Here is a 17470-nt window from a genome sequence, read left to right as displayed (position 1 = left end):
TTAACTATATGTGAAGTACATTGACTATTCAATCTCGAAATTACCTTTAATCATTCCTAAATGTTAGATATGAAATTCTCTCGATATTTCAAAATATTTTAATATATAATTCGCTCGAAACAATTTATGTTTGTATTACCTTAATTTACGTAAACAACTCATTTAGTATAATCATGTACTAATCTTATTTATTTATTTTTCATTTTATCTTTTATATATTATTTACTTTTTTTTATAATTTAACTTTTGAGCAATTTTATTGAGGAATCACTCTCCTCTATATAGACAAGCAAAATGCATACACAGATACTGATTGATCTCTTCTAAACCCCATCCATCGGAACCCTAGATCTTCCCCGTCCATAAATCACTGTATCCCAATCCCATTTTCCAGCTCTATATTTGCTCTAGCTTTGGGGAAAAATTGGTGTCATTGCTGAATTCGAAGTATTGGAGTAGATAGATCCTCAATAGAAGAATTCGTAATACCCAATTTTTAAAATTTTTTTGTTGATGTATTAGTGAAAATATTTGATTTTTTGAACACCCATTATGGCCGATGGTAAGTTGGTTAAGCGTGCCAAGTACAAAACTTCAGTCAAGGTTCCTGGCGTCCCTGGCGTTTTGAAATTGGTATTTTCCTTTCCACCTCATTTGATTATTGGCATGCTACGTTATGATTGAGATGTATGATTGTTTCATATGCCCAAATTTAAAGAAAAAAATAGCAATAACAATGTAACAAACCTAGTGTAGTCTAGGTTTGGGGAGGGTAGAGTGTAGCTTGAGCCTGTTTGAAAAAAAAAAACAATAACAATAACATTGATTATTAGTTTAGGCGAGCACAAGCTGGCCTGGACATTATGTTTATTAATAAAATAGACCCGAATTGATATAGAGGATTCATATGACTGACATAAACTGTTCTGGGATTGAGACATAGTTGATTGATTGAACAAATAACAAAACATTAATGCAACTGATATGCCGAGCTGGTAGGAAGAGGTGGAAAAAGAGAACATCAACTGGTCTGTTAATTGATTGTAAACAAGTTTAGGTAATGAGTACTTAGTGCTGGTGGGAGGTAGCAGGTACCCATTTAATTAGCTGAGGTGAACGAACTGGTTTGCCACAATGATTCTAAAGGAAAATAGAGCCAAACTGATATAGAGGATTCATATGACTGACATCAGCTGGTTTGGGCATGAGACATAGTTGATTAATTGAACAAATAACAATAACGGTGTTGCAAGTGATATGCTGAGCTCGTAGGAAGAGGTGGAAAAAGAGAGAACATCAAATGGTCTGTTTATTGACTGGTAAACAAGTTTAAAGAAGTATGTGAGATAAGTGAGTCTTTTAGCAAAAGAGTATCTATTTATTCTACCCAGCAGAAGACTACTGCTTAAAACAGATGGTGTCTCTCATTTTATGTATTAACATAATCTCCTTTACTAGTTCACAAATGGAGTAGAATGGATATTAAACATTCATATAGTTGACCTCCATCACTACCAGTGTGCACTGAGGCATTATTGTTATTTTTGTTTGCATTAACGAAATGCAGTTTCGACAATAACGACTGTCCACATCCAATCTTAAGGATGAGGGTATGCATCACCAATGGATCAAAAGTGGGAAAGGGAACTGTTGGGCAACTGGTTAGGGGTTTTTTTTTGGGGGGGGGGGGGTGGGGGAGGATTAATCTGAAAAAAGAAGCAACACAATTTCTGATCGGGTTATGGATTCAACAATAAAGATTCCTCTTTAAGATGGTATGAACTATGAATTTCAGATTCTGTATGATCTGTATGGTAGATTCTACTACAGTTGTTGTGCAACCAACTGTTGATTTTCTAATTTGTCTTTTTAATTGTGTGTAGACCAAGGAACGGTTTTATTTTATGCCGAATGACCCAACATTAACGACAAAGCTTAATGTGGAGTTCAAGTTGATTAAAGGTGCTTTTGTCTGTCCTTTTTCCCTTCATGATTCTTCGCTTCTCTCTCCCGCCGTTCTCACTCTGACTCTCTCTCCTCTCTTTTTTTCAGGCCACAAGTCTTCCAAGGAGTGTTCAAGTAAGCAGGCTCTACTTAATCTTACACAAGCTCAGGTTCGGGTTTATGTTTGGAAAAGCATTCTACTTGTGAGCCCTTTATTATGAGAGTGACCGTTTTCTTTCTATGTCTGGTCAAGTCTAGAAACAGTAGACTGATTCCAGTGCTGGTGAAGTCTACAAACTGCTAACTTATCTGAGTACTGCAACTAAATCCATTTTCTACTATTTTCAGGGTGGAAATTATCTTTTTGAATTTGATAGCTTCCCTGACCGTGACCAGTGTCGGGATTTTGTTGGTTAGTCTTTATGACATTCATTGACTCATCCATCAGTTTCATCACCCAGCTACAAGTGGACCATTCTGCTTCAAATATGTGAAAACTTGAAATATACTGGACTTCATTACATTTACGTGTCTCATTGTTGATTCCTTCTTGTGGTGTGTGATCAAATCCGTTTGCCCTTTGTTTTCATGTATTAGCTGTATGGGGTTGTACTTGAATATTCTGAATTGTTAGTCAATAATAACAAACGATCAAACATGTTGACATTTGTGTAAGTAAGACTTTGAGTTTGTTTTTACCTATTTTACCGATGGCCTTCGCTTTTGGACCCAGAAATATCGAATTGGAGCTCAATGAAGTCATTGGTCATTTAGTAGATTTTTGTTTAAAGGAGGAGGCAAGACAATATATAAATGGTAGGGAAGGGCTGAGACCAGCCTTCTCGTGGTATTGAGTAACATTTTCCTCCATGCTTCTCTTGCTCCTGTGTGCAAGTGTGGAATTGGCTTGTTGCTGAACTTGAGCATTTTGAGCAGGGCAGAACATAAGATATTGCTGCCTAAATGCTCCATTCCATGTGTGTATTATTGACATTAATTATTTTCAAGTACAGTTTGATTTTTCGGAAATTTTAACGAGTTAAGACTTTGTTTTCTGTCTAATGATTCTTTTTTGCCCAACTGGCATTGCTGTCTATAGGTTAAGATAACAAAATCAGAGAATAGCCTCTTAAAAGGTTTAATGTTTTTTTTTCACTGTTTTATATTACTAGTTCAACACCAGCTAGCTCGTTAAAGTGTATGCAGTTACTATATGATTACCCTGCACTGGACATTCCAAGTTGATAGTTTAAAATTGTGGTTTTGCTTACAAATCTGTTTTCCCTTGAACAGCCTCAGCAATTGCAGCTTGTGGGGAAATAGGGAAAGCTACTTCCGAAAAACCTGCTGTTCCACATGATGAGCAACTTAATGCAACAGAAATGGGGCGTCGGATTAAGTTACTGCAGGAGAACAGGTGAATGGAACTTTTTTCTGGTTCAATTTTGCAGGCAGGGGGCCTTTTCTAAATCTCTTTTTGTTATGCTAACTAGTGTTGTAAATGTGTCTTGTAAATGTTACGGCTTTACTTGAAATCTGCAGTTATTGTTGCAAATTTTCTTTCCAAAATTGGCATTTCATCTTCTCCTTTTTATTTCTCGTCTTGTTTATATCACTAAAAAGTGTAAGTGGTTGCAGTGAGTTGCAGAAACTCCACAGGCAATTGGTCATTGGAGGTATTCTATCAGAGGCTGAATTTTGGGCTGCTAGGAAGGTTAGTAGGTAGAAAAACCTTTAAATAGATTATTTTTCATAAACATAGTAAATCACTGTGTTCGCTAAAAGTTTTGAGCTATACCTGGAATCCTTCCTAAGCAGTTGGTGGCTGCTTTCTGTAGACATAACAGTATTTTATCTTGTCAATGTATTACAGAAGCTGCTGGAACAGAGTGAAAATAAGAAGCCAAAACAGCGGGTAGCTTTAAAAAATGACATGTGGAGTGTAAAACCATTATCTGATGGCCAGGTAAGAGGGAGATCTTCTCTCTGTGGTCTGTTTGTCACCATACTTGCATGTATACATGACTTACATTTTTTCTGATAGGGGGTGCTGTGTTTACTTCTCCAAGATATATCTAAGCAATAGTGATTTTCTCAAATTCTAATTAGATTCTATTTCTCTTAATTCTGAAGGTGCTTAGTATTGTGATAAACTTGTCTCCTCTTTGTATTGAGTAATGGAATTACCACTTTAGATGTACGGATAAACTTGTGGCTCCTTTTACAAATAAATTACTAGAAGCAGATGAAAATGCAAATATTTTGGCTTTAAACCACCTTGTATTGGAAACAATGTGGTCTGCAGTCTCGTCTATCCCTCTCCCCTTCCAATTGTTGACCTGGGCTTGACTATCTGTTGTTTTCATTGTTGTTTCAGACGAACAGAGTTACATTTAACTTGACTCCAGAGGTTATTCACCAGGTAACATTTTTTGTTTTATGAAGTGGTTAAATTGAGTCTAATGAAACAGTATGAAGTATAAATTTAGCTCAAACAAGGTCACTATAAGTTGTTCTTGTTAACAGTAGAGATGATGTAGGTCAAGGATGGATGCTTCCTTGTTTTAGTCATTATGAAAAATGGCTAGTAGGTTTGATTAAAGGAGATTTAATGGTGAAAAAATAAGGGAACTATCGAGCTAGAAGCCTCAGTCAGGAGCATCAATATAGCAAGAAAAAATTTGTTGTATACTGAGCTGGGTGCTGCAAACTGTATTTAACTACTGTGAGTGGAGGTAGGATTGGGATTATGGAAAGTGAGATAGCAAGAAAAAAGTTGTTGTATACTGAGCTGGGTGCTGCAAACTGTATGTTACTACTGAAAGTTGAAGTAGGATTGGGATTATGGAAAGTGAGATTTGGTTTTGGTTTAATTTTTGAAGAAATGATTCTAGGAATGTGTTTGAGCAAGGAAGGCAACAATTGTGTGGTAGGATTTGCTTGGATTATGCTGTTTCGAAACAGAAATGGTTAAATTAGATTACTTTTTGGAAACAAAATTAGATCATGATGTGTGACCTAGTGGTCAATGAAGTGGTTGTGAACCATGAGGTCTCAGGTTCAGTTCTCAGCAGAGACCAAAACACTAGGTGATTCTTCCATCTGTCCTAACCTTGGTGAACAGAGTTACCTGGTGGGAGATGGTAGGTATCCCGTGGAATTAGTCGAGGTGTGAGAAAGTTGGCCCGGACACCACAGTCATAAAAAAAAATAGAATTAGATCATCTCACACTTTCTAGAAACAAAAATATTTATGAGGGAGATAGGTGTTTTGATTCTTTTTGGTAAACCCTCGATACTTTTGATGTAATTACTACAGGAGTTCACCAATGGTGTACTTCTATGTTTATAATACCAGTTAACTTTCTCAAAAAAAAAGAAACAAAAATATTTAGCTTCAGAAATAATCAAGAAATGCTTCGAAGCTCATTTCGAAACCAATCCTTCAAAAAACTAAACCAAAGCCAAATCCAACATGTTAAGTTGCTTTTTCGTTCTTAGACCAAAATAAATGTTTCACAAAAGAACTGGTACAGTTTTTTAACCAACTAAGTTTGGTTTCTGCATTTATAAATGTTTTCCAAAAACATTTGGGAACCGAGTATCATTTCAGATGCAATTGAATTGTTGATTTGAAGTGGTAAACTTGCATAGAATAAAAATGAATAGGTAAAAGAGAACTTCTGGGCATCAGCTGTTGGGGTTAGAATTGTATTGGACGATTCAGGTGTAATCACAATTGCTAAAGTTGTGTACTGATGGGATTTTCAAAGCATTACTGTAGATAGAGTTTCTCCAACTTGTTTTGCAGTCCGAACAGGATTGCAAAACCATTGAGGAGCTAGCTTTCTAGGCTGTCCCTTGATTCTTATTATTGAAATCCATAACTTGACCACAAGAAGAAGGGAAAGAATCTGAGGTTCCAAAATTTTATGTAAAGCACAGAAATCTGGAAAACTATGAAGACAACACATCAACTTAAAACTTTGAGTAAGTGCTTTGACCCAGATAATTAGAGAAAGAAACTTAAATAATACACTAAGTTAGTTTCCAGGGTTTGCACGTAGAAGTTGAGGAAGCTCTAAGATTTTTTTTTAATTTTTTTTTTATGACATGGGAAACCTGCAGCCGCTACTTTTGGGTTCGCACAGGGTAAAACTCCCGCTCCTATGCACTAGCTCGCAAACCACATAGGAGAGTTAACCCACACTAGGCAAGCCCAGTGCAACGAGCTCGACTCAGAAGGCAAACCCCTTGCTTTCACTGACAAGGGGTTTCGTACTTGAGACCTCCAACATGGAAGTCCCAAGCCCAAACCACTGGGCCACCCCGAAGGGTAAAGCTCTAAGAATTTGGCGTTTGGTCTAATGGTAAGATCACACACATGATGTGTTTATCGTGAGGTACACGTCATTAGTTTGAACATTGGTATTAAGTGGAGAAGGTAGAGGGTCAGACCCATTACCCGCTGGGTTTCAAACCGTGCTACTGGTCCTTGCAGATTTCTCTGTTATCGAAAAAATATTTTCTGAAATTTACATCAGAAATGTACTATGCTTTTACCTACAAAACTTAATTAATAATCTTCTTTTATTTAGCGCTAAAATTATTTGAATCATTTTTACCGCTAGTGCGATATTTGCAGCTCTTTCTGATCTACAGAGCCCACTACCCCCACAACTTATTGGATCTAGGATGTAGTTGGACTCTTTGCTCTTTTTTTAATAGTCGGACTCTCGTTCAGTAATCAAAATCTAACACACAGGAGAGTTGGATGAAAAAAAAACTTCATATTTGGGTCTTTTTATGCCTCACTCTCGTCTGTAAGTTGTTGGATTTCTAATTCTTCTAGTTCTGATGTTCTTCCCTCAGTTCTTTAAAGTATTATTCTAGGCTAGTGTATGAAATTAAACGACAAAAGTGACAATTGAGCTTTTTCAAGGTTCTGTATATTGTAATGAAGAAGTATTGGTAGCTGTATATGTAACATTGCTTTGTTTGTAAATCTCGTCTAATATGGTGAATCCTGTTTCAGATATTTGCAGAGAAACCAGCTGTCCGCCAAGCATATTTGAAGTTTGTTCCTGACAAGGTAAAAATATAGTCAGCAAGCAGTATATACATTTTCTTGGATTTCAATCCGTTTATCTTGTGAGCTTTTTATGCACAAAAGCATGCTGAGATAGATATGCATGCTTAACTTGTCACCAAAATCGGACTAATTTAAGAACATTGAAGCATCTTTCATTGAAGCTTTAGGTAAACCCTTTCCAATTACAATTGAATATAGGAGTGGTACAGGCCTTTGCTCCCTTAGTGTAATTCATCTTCAGGTTTCCATCTTAATTGCTTTACTAAGTGGTAACAATCTCCCAAAGCCACCTATTACAGCAATGATGTTATGTGAGAATTAATTATGCTACAGTTTTATCTTCAAATCAAACTTTTGAATTCTGGATCTTTATAGTTGCATGTTACATCTCTTGCTTCTGTTCTCTATCTCAGATGTCAGAAAAAGAATTCTGGACTAAATATTCAAGAGCTGAATACCTCCACAGTACAAAAAACATTGTTGCAGCTGCTGCGGAGGCTGCTGAAGATGAGGAGCTTGCAGTTTTCTTGAAGCAAGATGATATGTTAGTATCTGAAGCTCGGAGGAAGGTATTCCACCAGATATTTACTATTTCATTGTTTTCTAACAAATTCCATCCTAAAAGAACTTCCACTGAGTATTCTTGTTTCCCTCTTCTCTCTCTCTCTCTGTCTTCCCTTGAGAGGGGTTGAATGGAGAAGAACTTCCAGAAGTCTTTACATTTTATATTCTTTTCAGATCAGAAGAGTGGATCCAACTCTGGACATGGAAGCAGATGAAGGTGATGATTATATGCATCTCCCGGTACATCAGCGAAGCTTTATTCTGCAATGCAATTTAATCATTTATTTTCGATAGGACCTGCTGTTCTTGTATATTCTTTGATCTAACCCCTTAAAAGAGAATTGGAGCTAACCTATTTTTCATATGTCATGGTAAAAATAGGATCATGGGCTACCTCAGGGTGAAACTAAGGAGATTCTAGAACCACAGTATGAACCATTCAAAAGGTCTTTCTCGCAATACCTCAATCAGCATGCAGCAGTGGTTCTTCGAGGAAGACTTATAGGTAAGCTTCTCTTAACAAGCTCTATCAATAGCACCATTCCACTGTAACTGAGCAAGTTCCTTTAAATTTCTTTCTCATCTGAGACAAATTGTGAAGCAGACTGAAGTTGTCTGTATGACGGCACTTTTGTGCAAAATGATAATGATTTTGTATGTACACTACTGATTCTTTGTTATGCATTATTAATGTGTCTTCTATGTGGATGTCCTTGATGTCTATTGCTTAGGGTTGGGAGAGGGAGACGGGTTAGGAGAACCTTTCATGATGTATTAGTGGTTCTGGCTGCCTTTGTTTGAGTTGGTTTTGTTTCATATTTGACTTGATATTTTTCCTTCTTATTGTCTCATCAATCTGGGAAGATGTTGAGCTGGGTGATACAAGATCTGTTGCTGAAGCATTCACCAGGACATATCAGGGTAAAATGCATTTACTACTCATACAGTTGTCCATTTATCTCATTCTGGTTCCAAGCCCGGAAAAAGCTTATACAACTCATTGCATTTGGTGGAGCAGCTGAACAAGCTACTGAAGTGTCTGATGAGAATGCATATAGAGAACGTGTAAAAAAAGTTTCTCGAGTAGCTGAGATTGAGGATCTTCAGGGACCTCGAGACCCACCAGTTGCATTGCTAAGTATCAAGGTGTGGCGTTCATCAATTCTGTTGTTGTTCTGCTCACATCAACCATGATTTTCATTAGATTATCTAATATATAATTGTTTCCTAAATCAGGATCCCCGAGACTACTTTGATTCTCAACAAGCAAATGCAGTAAAGGCTTTGGGAGATGCTGAAACAGGGATAAGACAGTTGAAATTTAGTGTGAGCAAAGAAGAAGCCTTTTGCTCCTTGAAGGACTCCATCTCTGAGATAAATTCTCAAGGATTGATTGAACCAATAATTAGTCCCGAAGTAGCTCTCAAGGTATTTTTCCTTTTTTTTGAAGTTAGGATATTGTCATCCAATGATATCATATTGTAATGGAGAAGTTGAACTATATATCATTGATTACAGGTTTTCAACGGGCTAAGTCAGAATATCTCAAGTACAAAATATCATCTGGGAAAGAATCCCCATGAGAGTGTGTTAGATCAGTTGCCTAGTGCAACGAAAAATGAGCTATTACTTGTGAGTTGTTTTACAGGGTGATTTTGTTTATTCTGAATCTAAAATCTTTGTCCAGACTTTATTACAGCTCTTAAATTCTGTTAACCATGACAAATGATAATTTTCATTGTACTTCTAGCATTGGACATCAATTCAGGAATTATTGAAGCACTTCTGGTCATCTTATCCAATAACGACAAAATATTTTTACGCCAAGGTAATATTTTGAATATCAATGCTGTATTAGGCCTTATAAAAGGGTAAAAATTGTATTAGGCTACTTCTTTTGTCACCAGCAAAATTCTGTTGTATTAGGCCTTGTAAAAGGGTAAAAATTGTATTAGGCTACTTCTTTTGTCACCAGCAAAATTCTGTTGTATGGTCCGAAAGAAAGATTTAGTGTTTAGGCAGTTTTACTTATTTTAATTGTCTGGTATTTTCAAAATTTGGGTGCATCTTATGTATTAACTATGCATACTATCTGAATTTAATTTGATCTTGTGATAACATGACATTTTTGTAAATTTTTCATTGTTTTTTCCTTCTTATATTGAATCAATAATCCCTAAAGTGTTTCTAATCCTCATCATTTGATAGGTGACTAGGTTAAAGGATGCAATGTCTCAGATATATCCCAAGTTGCAGGTATTGATCTTTTGGAAATGGATAAATATGCACTTGTGGACCTTTTTTCCCCTTTTACAGTTTCATTGCAGATTCTTTATGTTTTTCCTTTTTTTCCTTTTTGTATTTTTGAAATCTATAATGCACCAAACAAAGCATGGCCTGTGTTGGAAATTTGTTATGCGGCTTTTTTCGATTCCATCTTTGGGTACAAATTTCTGAATAATGTGGAGCAGAAGATAAACCAACAGTGGTATTTAGACTAGCTTGGTTTGGTATAGATACAATGTTTAGGTGATTTGGGAAACAAAATAGTTCATGATAGAACAATGTCATTTGTAACAATAAGAAAACATCAACAGTTTGGAGATTTTAGTTAAACACTCCATAAATCTTTGAATATGACTTTTTTTTCTTTTGAAGTTCTCAGGAAACCATTTCATCAAGATACTAATGATCTCTCGTTACTTTTTTATTTTGAGAGAAGATTGATGTAGTAATAATAGGAAAATTTTGAATTACGAAGAACAAACCAAGTAGGGGTCTAAGGGTGAACAATGAAGTAAAATAATAAAAGACATCGGAAACCAAACCAGGTGCTTGCTGGTCGGCAATTTTTGGTGGTAGGGCTGATGCAGTGGAAATCAAATTGCTTCCCTGCCCAGCCACCCTTTGTGTGCAGTTTGATAATGTTTATTTCTTGCTATCTTTAGTCATATTAGACTTGAAGATAGACTTGAGGAGTTTTTTCTTGTGTGATGTTAAGTTCTGATATTTTCATTTGATGTTCCAGGAGATCAAGGAATCTGTGCAATCAGATGTCAGACACCAAGTTTCCCTTCTTGTACAGCCAATGCTTCAGGTTAACTTCTGACTTCACGACACTAATAGTAGAGTTCGAGAATGCTCTAGCAGCAGGAAAGTTACATGAATATTCGTGGTCCTGCTTAATTCTCAAACCATGTTACACAGACATTTTATGTTCTCTAAAGTTCCTACTGTTGGAGTTGTTCTGTTAATTTTGAATCTCATGGAAACATACGTTTTTTCCGCAGGCTTTGGATGCTGCCTTTGCCCATTACGACGCAGATATACAGAAGAGATCTGCCAAAAGTGGTGAGAGACCAAATGGATTTGTTTAGGCAATCTTAAAGCCCTTTATTTTTCTGGGGGTTACCATACACATATGTACATCTAACAAAATTTTGTTTGATTGTGTTATTACCATATTTTATATCTTGACAGTTTCTATTGTGTAACTGCCTGAGGAAATTGTACATCTAATGGAACTTTATTGAGTTATTCTAAAAAATGTTTCTTTCTTCCTTCTTTGTTGGCTGATCTATTGAAACTTTGTTAAGAATGACATTAGAATTTATTTATTTTTCTAAAATTCATGGGAAGAGGAAGACGTAGATAGAAGAATTCTTTTTCATCTTCTCTTCCTGAAGTGAGCGAATTATATATACGGATCCATAGGGATTAGAGTTTAACTGGTTGAAACGTACTGTTCATAACGGTGTATTGTAGGTTTGAACCCTACTATGCCTACCGCTCCCTTCTTCTCACCTGATACGAGGCATTCGAAGTACCCCCTACTCTGCAGATCTGTCAATGTAGAACCACATTGTTGTTGCCTTTTGACCGCACCTCCTATGCTTATCACTCACCTACGCTTTGACAACTTGTCCCCTTCAGTCAATTAACTTAGCCCTTGTGATTTCGCCATCTATAACATAGCCGGTTTAGTCAGTATTGACGAATTTTAGATAGGTTATTGTTAATCGCAAACACTTGCGTGTTTTTTGTAGATATACATATATATTCTTTGATGAATTTTTGGGTTATTTATATACCAACTACAATAGATAAAACAATTACAAAGCACTCCAAGAAATCAAACTTGAAAACCTATAACTCACCTACCTAGCAAGTCCAAATTAATCAACCAAACATTAGAATTGTTAATCACATAACTTTCCAAAAGTATATAACACCTTACATTATCAAATTAACAACATAATTCTTACACATTGATGAAAACAATGTTGTGTCAATTAATCTTTGTTCAAAAAACAAAGAAAGAAAGAAAAATGTTGCTAATAATATGGTGGAGTAGAATGGTAACCCATGAAGGGCCTTCCTTCATCAACATGAACTGTGTGTTTCAATTTGTGATATCCATCTTTGAAAACTCCAAATCCAAACAACAAACCAATTGTAACCACCACTACAAATAAGCATATGCATAACATGCAAATCCTACCAGATAACAATAGACACATCAGGACCCTCTCTTTTTTTTTTGAAAAAAAATTAATTGTTTTTTTTTCGTTTTGTTTGTTCGATGGATCAAGATATGTTGTCTGGCTGTCATGCCAAAGGTGTTATCAGCTTGAATGGTGGAAAGAAGGTGTGAATATATATAGTTGAGAAATGGGAGAAGTAGTTATAAGTCTATGGAAGGGAGAAAAAGAGTCTATGGTTGAAAAAGAGTAGCAGAATGAACCTATTATTTAAGAAAATATTATAAAAACTGTTGTCATTTATTAGATAATTACAAGTAAATTTCTTGATGAACATTAATTGACAATCTAATAAAAACGATAATTGGCCTATTATCACATGTTAAAACTCACTAACTATATAGTAGTACTATTTTTACCATATTTATAAACTGTATATAACTTACCATCAAAAATAAAAAAGCTTATTAATGTAATCCATTGGATAATGATAAGTAATATGAATGATCACAAATGTTTACTTAACATTTCCTAAGAGTGGATGTATTGCCTTTTCGATGGCCAAAATGCCTGTTATCAGCATTTTTCTATAGCAGATACAAAATATCCAGACAAACGACATTGAGTCAATGATTGTTGTTGAACACATATATTTGGATTACCTAACGAGGTTTGACAGTAGCACAAAACAGAATCCGAACACTGTTTCTTCTAAACAAAATCATGCACAATTTTACAACTCCAAACATGAAGCACTCTGATAATTGGAATGTCATGTTTCATTTCAGATGACAATAAAAGAACAGATCAAAAATCTGTATGCCGATTCAACTTTTTCTAGATGAGAACGTATAATGTAACATAAGATGAAAGATACTGATATACCTAACAAAACAAGAGAGTGAGACGGCAAGTAAAAACTCATAGTACTATCTCATTACTGATTGATTATACATAGGAAGGAAGGATAAAGTCCGCTGGTACTTCTGGATTCAAAGGGTACGGGAAGAAGAAAACTGTTTGCTGCTCAAACTGCAGCAGCAAACACTATCCGTACAGCAGTGGATCAAGGTATGCAACGAGCAGAAGTGCTTTGGACTTGAAGATGCATCCTTTTTGGAACTCCAATTGTGAATAATGTGGTTCTAAAAGCGGCTACTCCAGCAACTAGAGATCCGGTGGTTTTTGCAAATCACTGGTAACAAGAAATGAGAAGCACAGGCAAATGAATATAGCATTCCTATGCGAAAACTAGTTGGGTAATACGAAAACCATATGCATTGACTATACATGTAATGTAACACACACCAAAGCAATTCAGTTTGACAAAAATGACTTGTGACTAAAAAGCAAACAAAAAGGAACTGATGTTGCTCCATAAAGCAATTTGTATCTGAACATAGAATCTGATTTAGACTAAAACTACCATATATAGAAAAAAGACCAGTAGTTCTTCATGCACAAGCACAGGTTAGCACCCAACAGCTTAATAGCAGCAAAATCCGTATGGGTTTATAAAAGAAAACAACCTACTAGCAGTAGAGTATACTAGAGCAAAAAAGACTAGCAACAGCCAACATCATCACAAACTCATCAAAAAGGACCAACAATTCAAGAGCCGCATCAGAAAGCACCAGCAGAATATTAACAAAACCAGCATTAGAAGAAAAAAATAAACTTCCACAGAATCACAACAAAATAATGGAGTACTCAAGCTTCAGCTAGAAATACAATTTTCAAAAACTCAATGTAAGAAAAACCGATAAACTTACTAATGAAGTTTGCCAGCGTTTGTACTAGATGTTTTCTTCCCACTACTATGCCCAATTTGATGGCATATTTTGCAAGTGCAATGAATTGCTCTCTTTTTGGCTGGTTGTTCATCTAATTCTCTTCTCCATTTAATTGGTTATCTACATCTCCTCTTCTCCATTTCCTTATTAGGATGCACAACAGTGTGATCTACAACTGGCCATTGCTCTCTTCCAGTACTGGATTGATCTTTCTAGAATAAGTCTTCACATAGCATTCTTCATTGAGTAGGGGATGAACAAATTTGGTAGGATCTTCTCTAATATTAGTCATGCAGCATTAGAGCATGATGGCATGGCACTCTACATTGACATGACATTTGCTTCAAATCCACCACATAATTTTTCAAGCCATGCACTTGACACAGGTGTTGAGTAACTCTTTCTTCCCTCCTCCTGATTTTGAGTAACTCTTTCTCTTACTTTTGGTGGAATCAGAGTATCCAAAGCAGAAGCTATTTCATACCTCTGTTAAAATCTAGTCATAGTTTTTCTTCTAATCTATTCCAATAATTTAGAACTATTTCTCTCTAACTTTTACCACAAAAGCATTGAAAGACTCAGTCATGTAGAAAAAACAAAATGATTTTCACCCTATATTAATTAAAACAAAAAAGAAAACTTAACTTCCTTGACATATTCACATAAAGCATAAAATATAGAGGGCTATCGTCTATGATAGGATACAATGGAGAAAAGACTTGAGACAATGGTGGAGGGAGTTTACAAGGTACGTCAAAAGCCCTATGCCGGGCACCCAATCCAAAGTGGATATACGCCTTCCCAAAGACCAAAAATACTCTTTCTGTCTTTTTTTCTGAATTAAAGATATGACCACATACAATACGCTAAAGTTTGGATAATTCAAGTGGTGCTGCTGTTTTCTACAGCAAGGATTGTTCTTTTGTCTGATACAACCCTTTCCATCATTCTATTAGCTGATTGCTTGTTCTTGCTGCTGGTACTAGTTCTACTATTTCCTTCAACAGTTCGTTGCAATATACGGACTGGTATTCCACCCAAGTCAAAGTCTTCCTTCAAAGATCTAGTTAGGAACCTCAAATCTGTATCTGAGAGCTGGGTTTTTCCACTCATAAATGCAATAAAAGTTGGAGGTCTAGCTTTCACCTGAGTGAAATACTTGATCTTGGGTTGAGCTGCCTGATCTTTCCAAGAATGTCTGCTCATTACCTTACATAGCCAACGGTTAAGACGAGCTGTTGGCAATCTCAAACACCACTTTTCATATGTTTCGATGACCTGATTCATTACAGCTATCTGGCTCTTTCCTTCTAGAGCTGAAACAAATACAACAGGTATCCCTGTGACCTGGGGAATAACTGTCTGAATTTCTTGGGGCACAGCTTCAGTTACGCTCTTGTACAATTTGTAATTTTCTTTCCCTCTTAGAAGATCCATCTTATTTACAATCACAACAAGACCACGTCCTTCCTCAACCGCTCGCCTTGCTATAACTACTTCAACATGCTTCATGCTTCGCCTAGTGTTTGCAATCTCTTCTGCATCAAGGACCAAAACAATTACATGTGCTCTCATAAGGTGTTTCCTTGATTGCATAATACTTAAAGATGCAGGGCCCTTCTCCTGTTGTTTTGTCCTCTCCAACCAGCCTGCTGTGTCAACCAAATAAATGGTTCTTCCTTCGTACTGAAATTCAGCGCGGATGGAATCTCTAGTCAAACCAGCCTCAGGGCCAACTAAAACACGATCTTCTTGCAAGATTGTGTTCAACAAGGTTGACTTTCCAACATTGGGCCGTCCAACAATTGCCAACTGCAATGGCAATTTACACTCCATATCTTCAGAGGAGGAGTCATTATCCTGTACCTCCTCATCAGCACATAAGTTGTTTTGGAGCACATATTCTTCAAGTAATGGTCTAAGAGTCTCATGAAGTTCAGCCATTCCAAGTCCAGTCTCAGCAGATAAGGCAATGGGATCGCCAAATCCTAATCTATAAGCCTCACCAGCAGCAGATGCAAGTGTACCATCACAATCATCCAGCGATTCAGCTTTATTCATCACCACAATAGTTTTCATTCCAGGTGCATTCTTCCTCAACCACTTTCCAACATCCAAATCCATAGGCAACACTCCATCTCTTGCATCAACTAACAAGAGTGCCAATTGAGTTTTCGACAACACATTTCCAGTCATTTCTGCAGTTCTACTAAGAACAGAACCAGAAGAAGCCTCTGCTTCTATACCAGCAGAATCCAACACCTTAAACCTCAAATTCCCCAATTTTGCAACACCTTCTCGTATATCCCGAGTAACATGATCAGTAGGAGTGTTGTACACAAGCGCCTCCCTCCTTCGTATCAATCGGTTAAACAATGCTGATTTCCCTACATTAGGGCGTCCCATGATTAAAACCCTTGGCAGCTTGTTAATATGAATCTGTGTAAAATCAACCATCTCTCTAGTAGTATATTTCGCTTCCTTTCCTCTATCACTACCACTAGTAGCAGCAGCATTATCTAACAATTCATCTGCCTTCTCTTGACCTAACAAAGTACAGAATTCCGCAACATTATGAAAGAAAAAAGGATTTCGAGAATTACTTGATGACAATCCAATCATCTCATTGCAGCTTGAAGTAGAGCTCCAAAAAGTTCTGCGGCAGCATATTTCGTGGAATTCTGAAGTGATTTCGCCCGGTAAGGTAGTTGCTCTAGAGAGGATACCGAAGCTATAGTGGCTTTTCCGCCTGAAAAAAGGCTTCAAATTTCTTAGCAACAACATGATTAGAAACAGGACCACCCAACCCGTAGAGCCTCGCGACTCAATAGAACTCCATTATCGCGTCGTCCGAATGGGGAAACTGGACAACGAGCTGCGGTGATGGAAAGATGAATCTGAACGGCGACAAATGACAATGGTGGTGCTATACGGTGGTTAACGGCGGAAGAGTTTAAAGGCGGCGGAAGATAGTGTGTTTGTGACCTAGTATAGTACTACTATTCATTTAACAAAAAATTGGCTAAAATTGGTCCATATGACCCGCTCAATCTTTTTAAATTTGGCGGTTATATATTAGTTTAGCTCATTTTGGTTCAATTTATTTTAGGAAAAATAAGCAAATACCTCATAAAATCAAAATAATTACAAACATATACCCTTTTATATTTATACTCCACTAAATAATTACAATATATACTCTCAACTAATTTCGTTTAACTAATACTAAATAAGTATCATATACTATATTGGTGTTATAAGGCTGATAATTTCGCTTAATTGATTATAAATCAATATATTTGGTAATCATTAAGTTTTCTTGTTCAGAAGTTACTCATTAGTCAATGATACTACATGACTATACATAATCTCTTATAGTATCATTGACTAATGAGTAATTTCTGAATAAGAAAACTTAATGATACACTCTTATAGTATCATTGATAATGAGTATTCTCTGAACAAGAAACCTTAATGATACCACAACAATATACATATACTCCTATAGTATCATTGACTAATGAGTAATTTCTGAACAAGAAACCTTAATGATATCATAACAATATACATATACTCTTACAGTATCATTGACTAAT

General features: G+C 36.3%; 2 protein-coding genes across 2 annotated transcripts; one reads left to right on the top strand and one right to left on the bottom strand.

Moving 5' to 3' along the window:
• Window positions 1-261: 261 nt before the first annotated feature.
• On the top strand, window positions 262-11090 carry LOC125821222 (general transcription and DNA repair factor IIH subunit TFB1-1). The gene is made up of 20 exons (XM_049500641.1): window positions 262-633; window positions 1884-1962; window positions 2053-2114; window positions 2293-2356; window positions 3238-3361; window positions 3583-3658; window positions 3818-3910; window positions 4322-4366; window positions 6980-7036; window positions 7450-7605; window positions 7775-7840; window positions 7982-8105; window positions 8465-8521; window positions 8619-8746; window positions 8837-9028; window positions 9119-9232; window positions 9351-9428; window positions 9809-9856; window positions 10629-10697; window positions 10891-11090. Exons 1-20 carry the CDS (start codon window positions 553-555, stop codon window positions 10975-10977), a joined length of 1800 nt encoding a protein of 599 aa, XP_049356598.1. The 5' UTR covers window positions 262-552; the 3' UTR covers window positions 10978-11090.
• Window positions 11091-14743: 3653 nt separating this feature from the next.
• Window positions 14744-16664, bottom strand: LOC125821218 (uncharacterized). Its single transcript, XM_049500637.1, has one exon. It carries the CDS (start codon window positions 16656-16658, stop codon window positions 14757-14759), a length of 1902 nt encoding a protein of 633 aa, XP_049356594.1. The 5' UTR covers window positions 16659-16664; the 3' UTR covers window positions 14744-14756.
• Window positions 16665-17470: the final 806 nt, after the last annotated feature.

This window comes from Solanum verrucosum, unplaced genomic scaffold (genome assembly GCF_900185275.1).
Source record: "Solanum verrucosum unplaced genomic scaffold, falcon-dt-bn FXZP01000222.1, whole genome shotgun sequence".
Lineage (NCBI taxonomy): Eukaryota > Viridiplantae > Streptophyta > Magnoliopsida > Solanales > Solanaceae > Solanum > Solanum verrucosum.
This window is presented reverse-complemented; position numbering and strand designations above follow the sequence as displayed.

What these genes read in the sequence shown, in the direction of transcription:
- LOC125821222 (XM_049500641.1), top strand. Translation starts at nt 553, where the DNA reads ATGGCCGATGGTAAGTTGGTTAAGCGTGCCAAGTACAAAACTTCAGTC. An exon ending in TCCCTGGCGTTTTGAAATTG is followed by an intron (nt 634 to 1,883) that starts GTATTTTCCTTT and finishes AATTGTGTGTAG; the next exon opens with ACCAAGGAACGGTTTTATTT. An exon ending in ATTCACCAGGACATATCAGG is followed by an intron (nt 8,522 to 8,618) that starts GTAAAATGCATT and finishes TTGGTGGAGCAG; the next exon opens with CTGAACAAGCTACTGAAGTG.
- LOC125821218 (XM_049500637.1), bottom strand. Translation starts at nt 16,658, where the DNA reads ATGTTGTTGCTAAGAAATTTGAAGCCTTTTTTCAGGCGGAAAAGCCAC.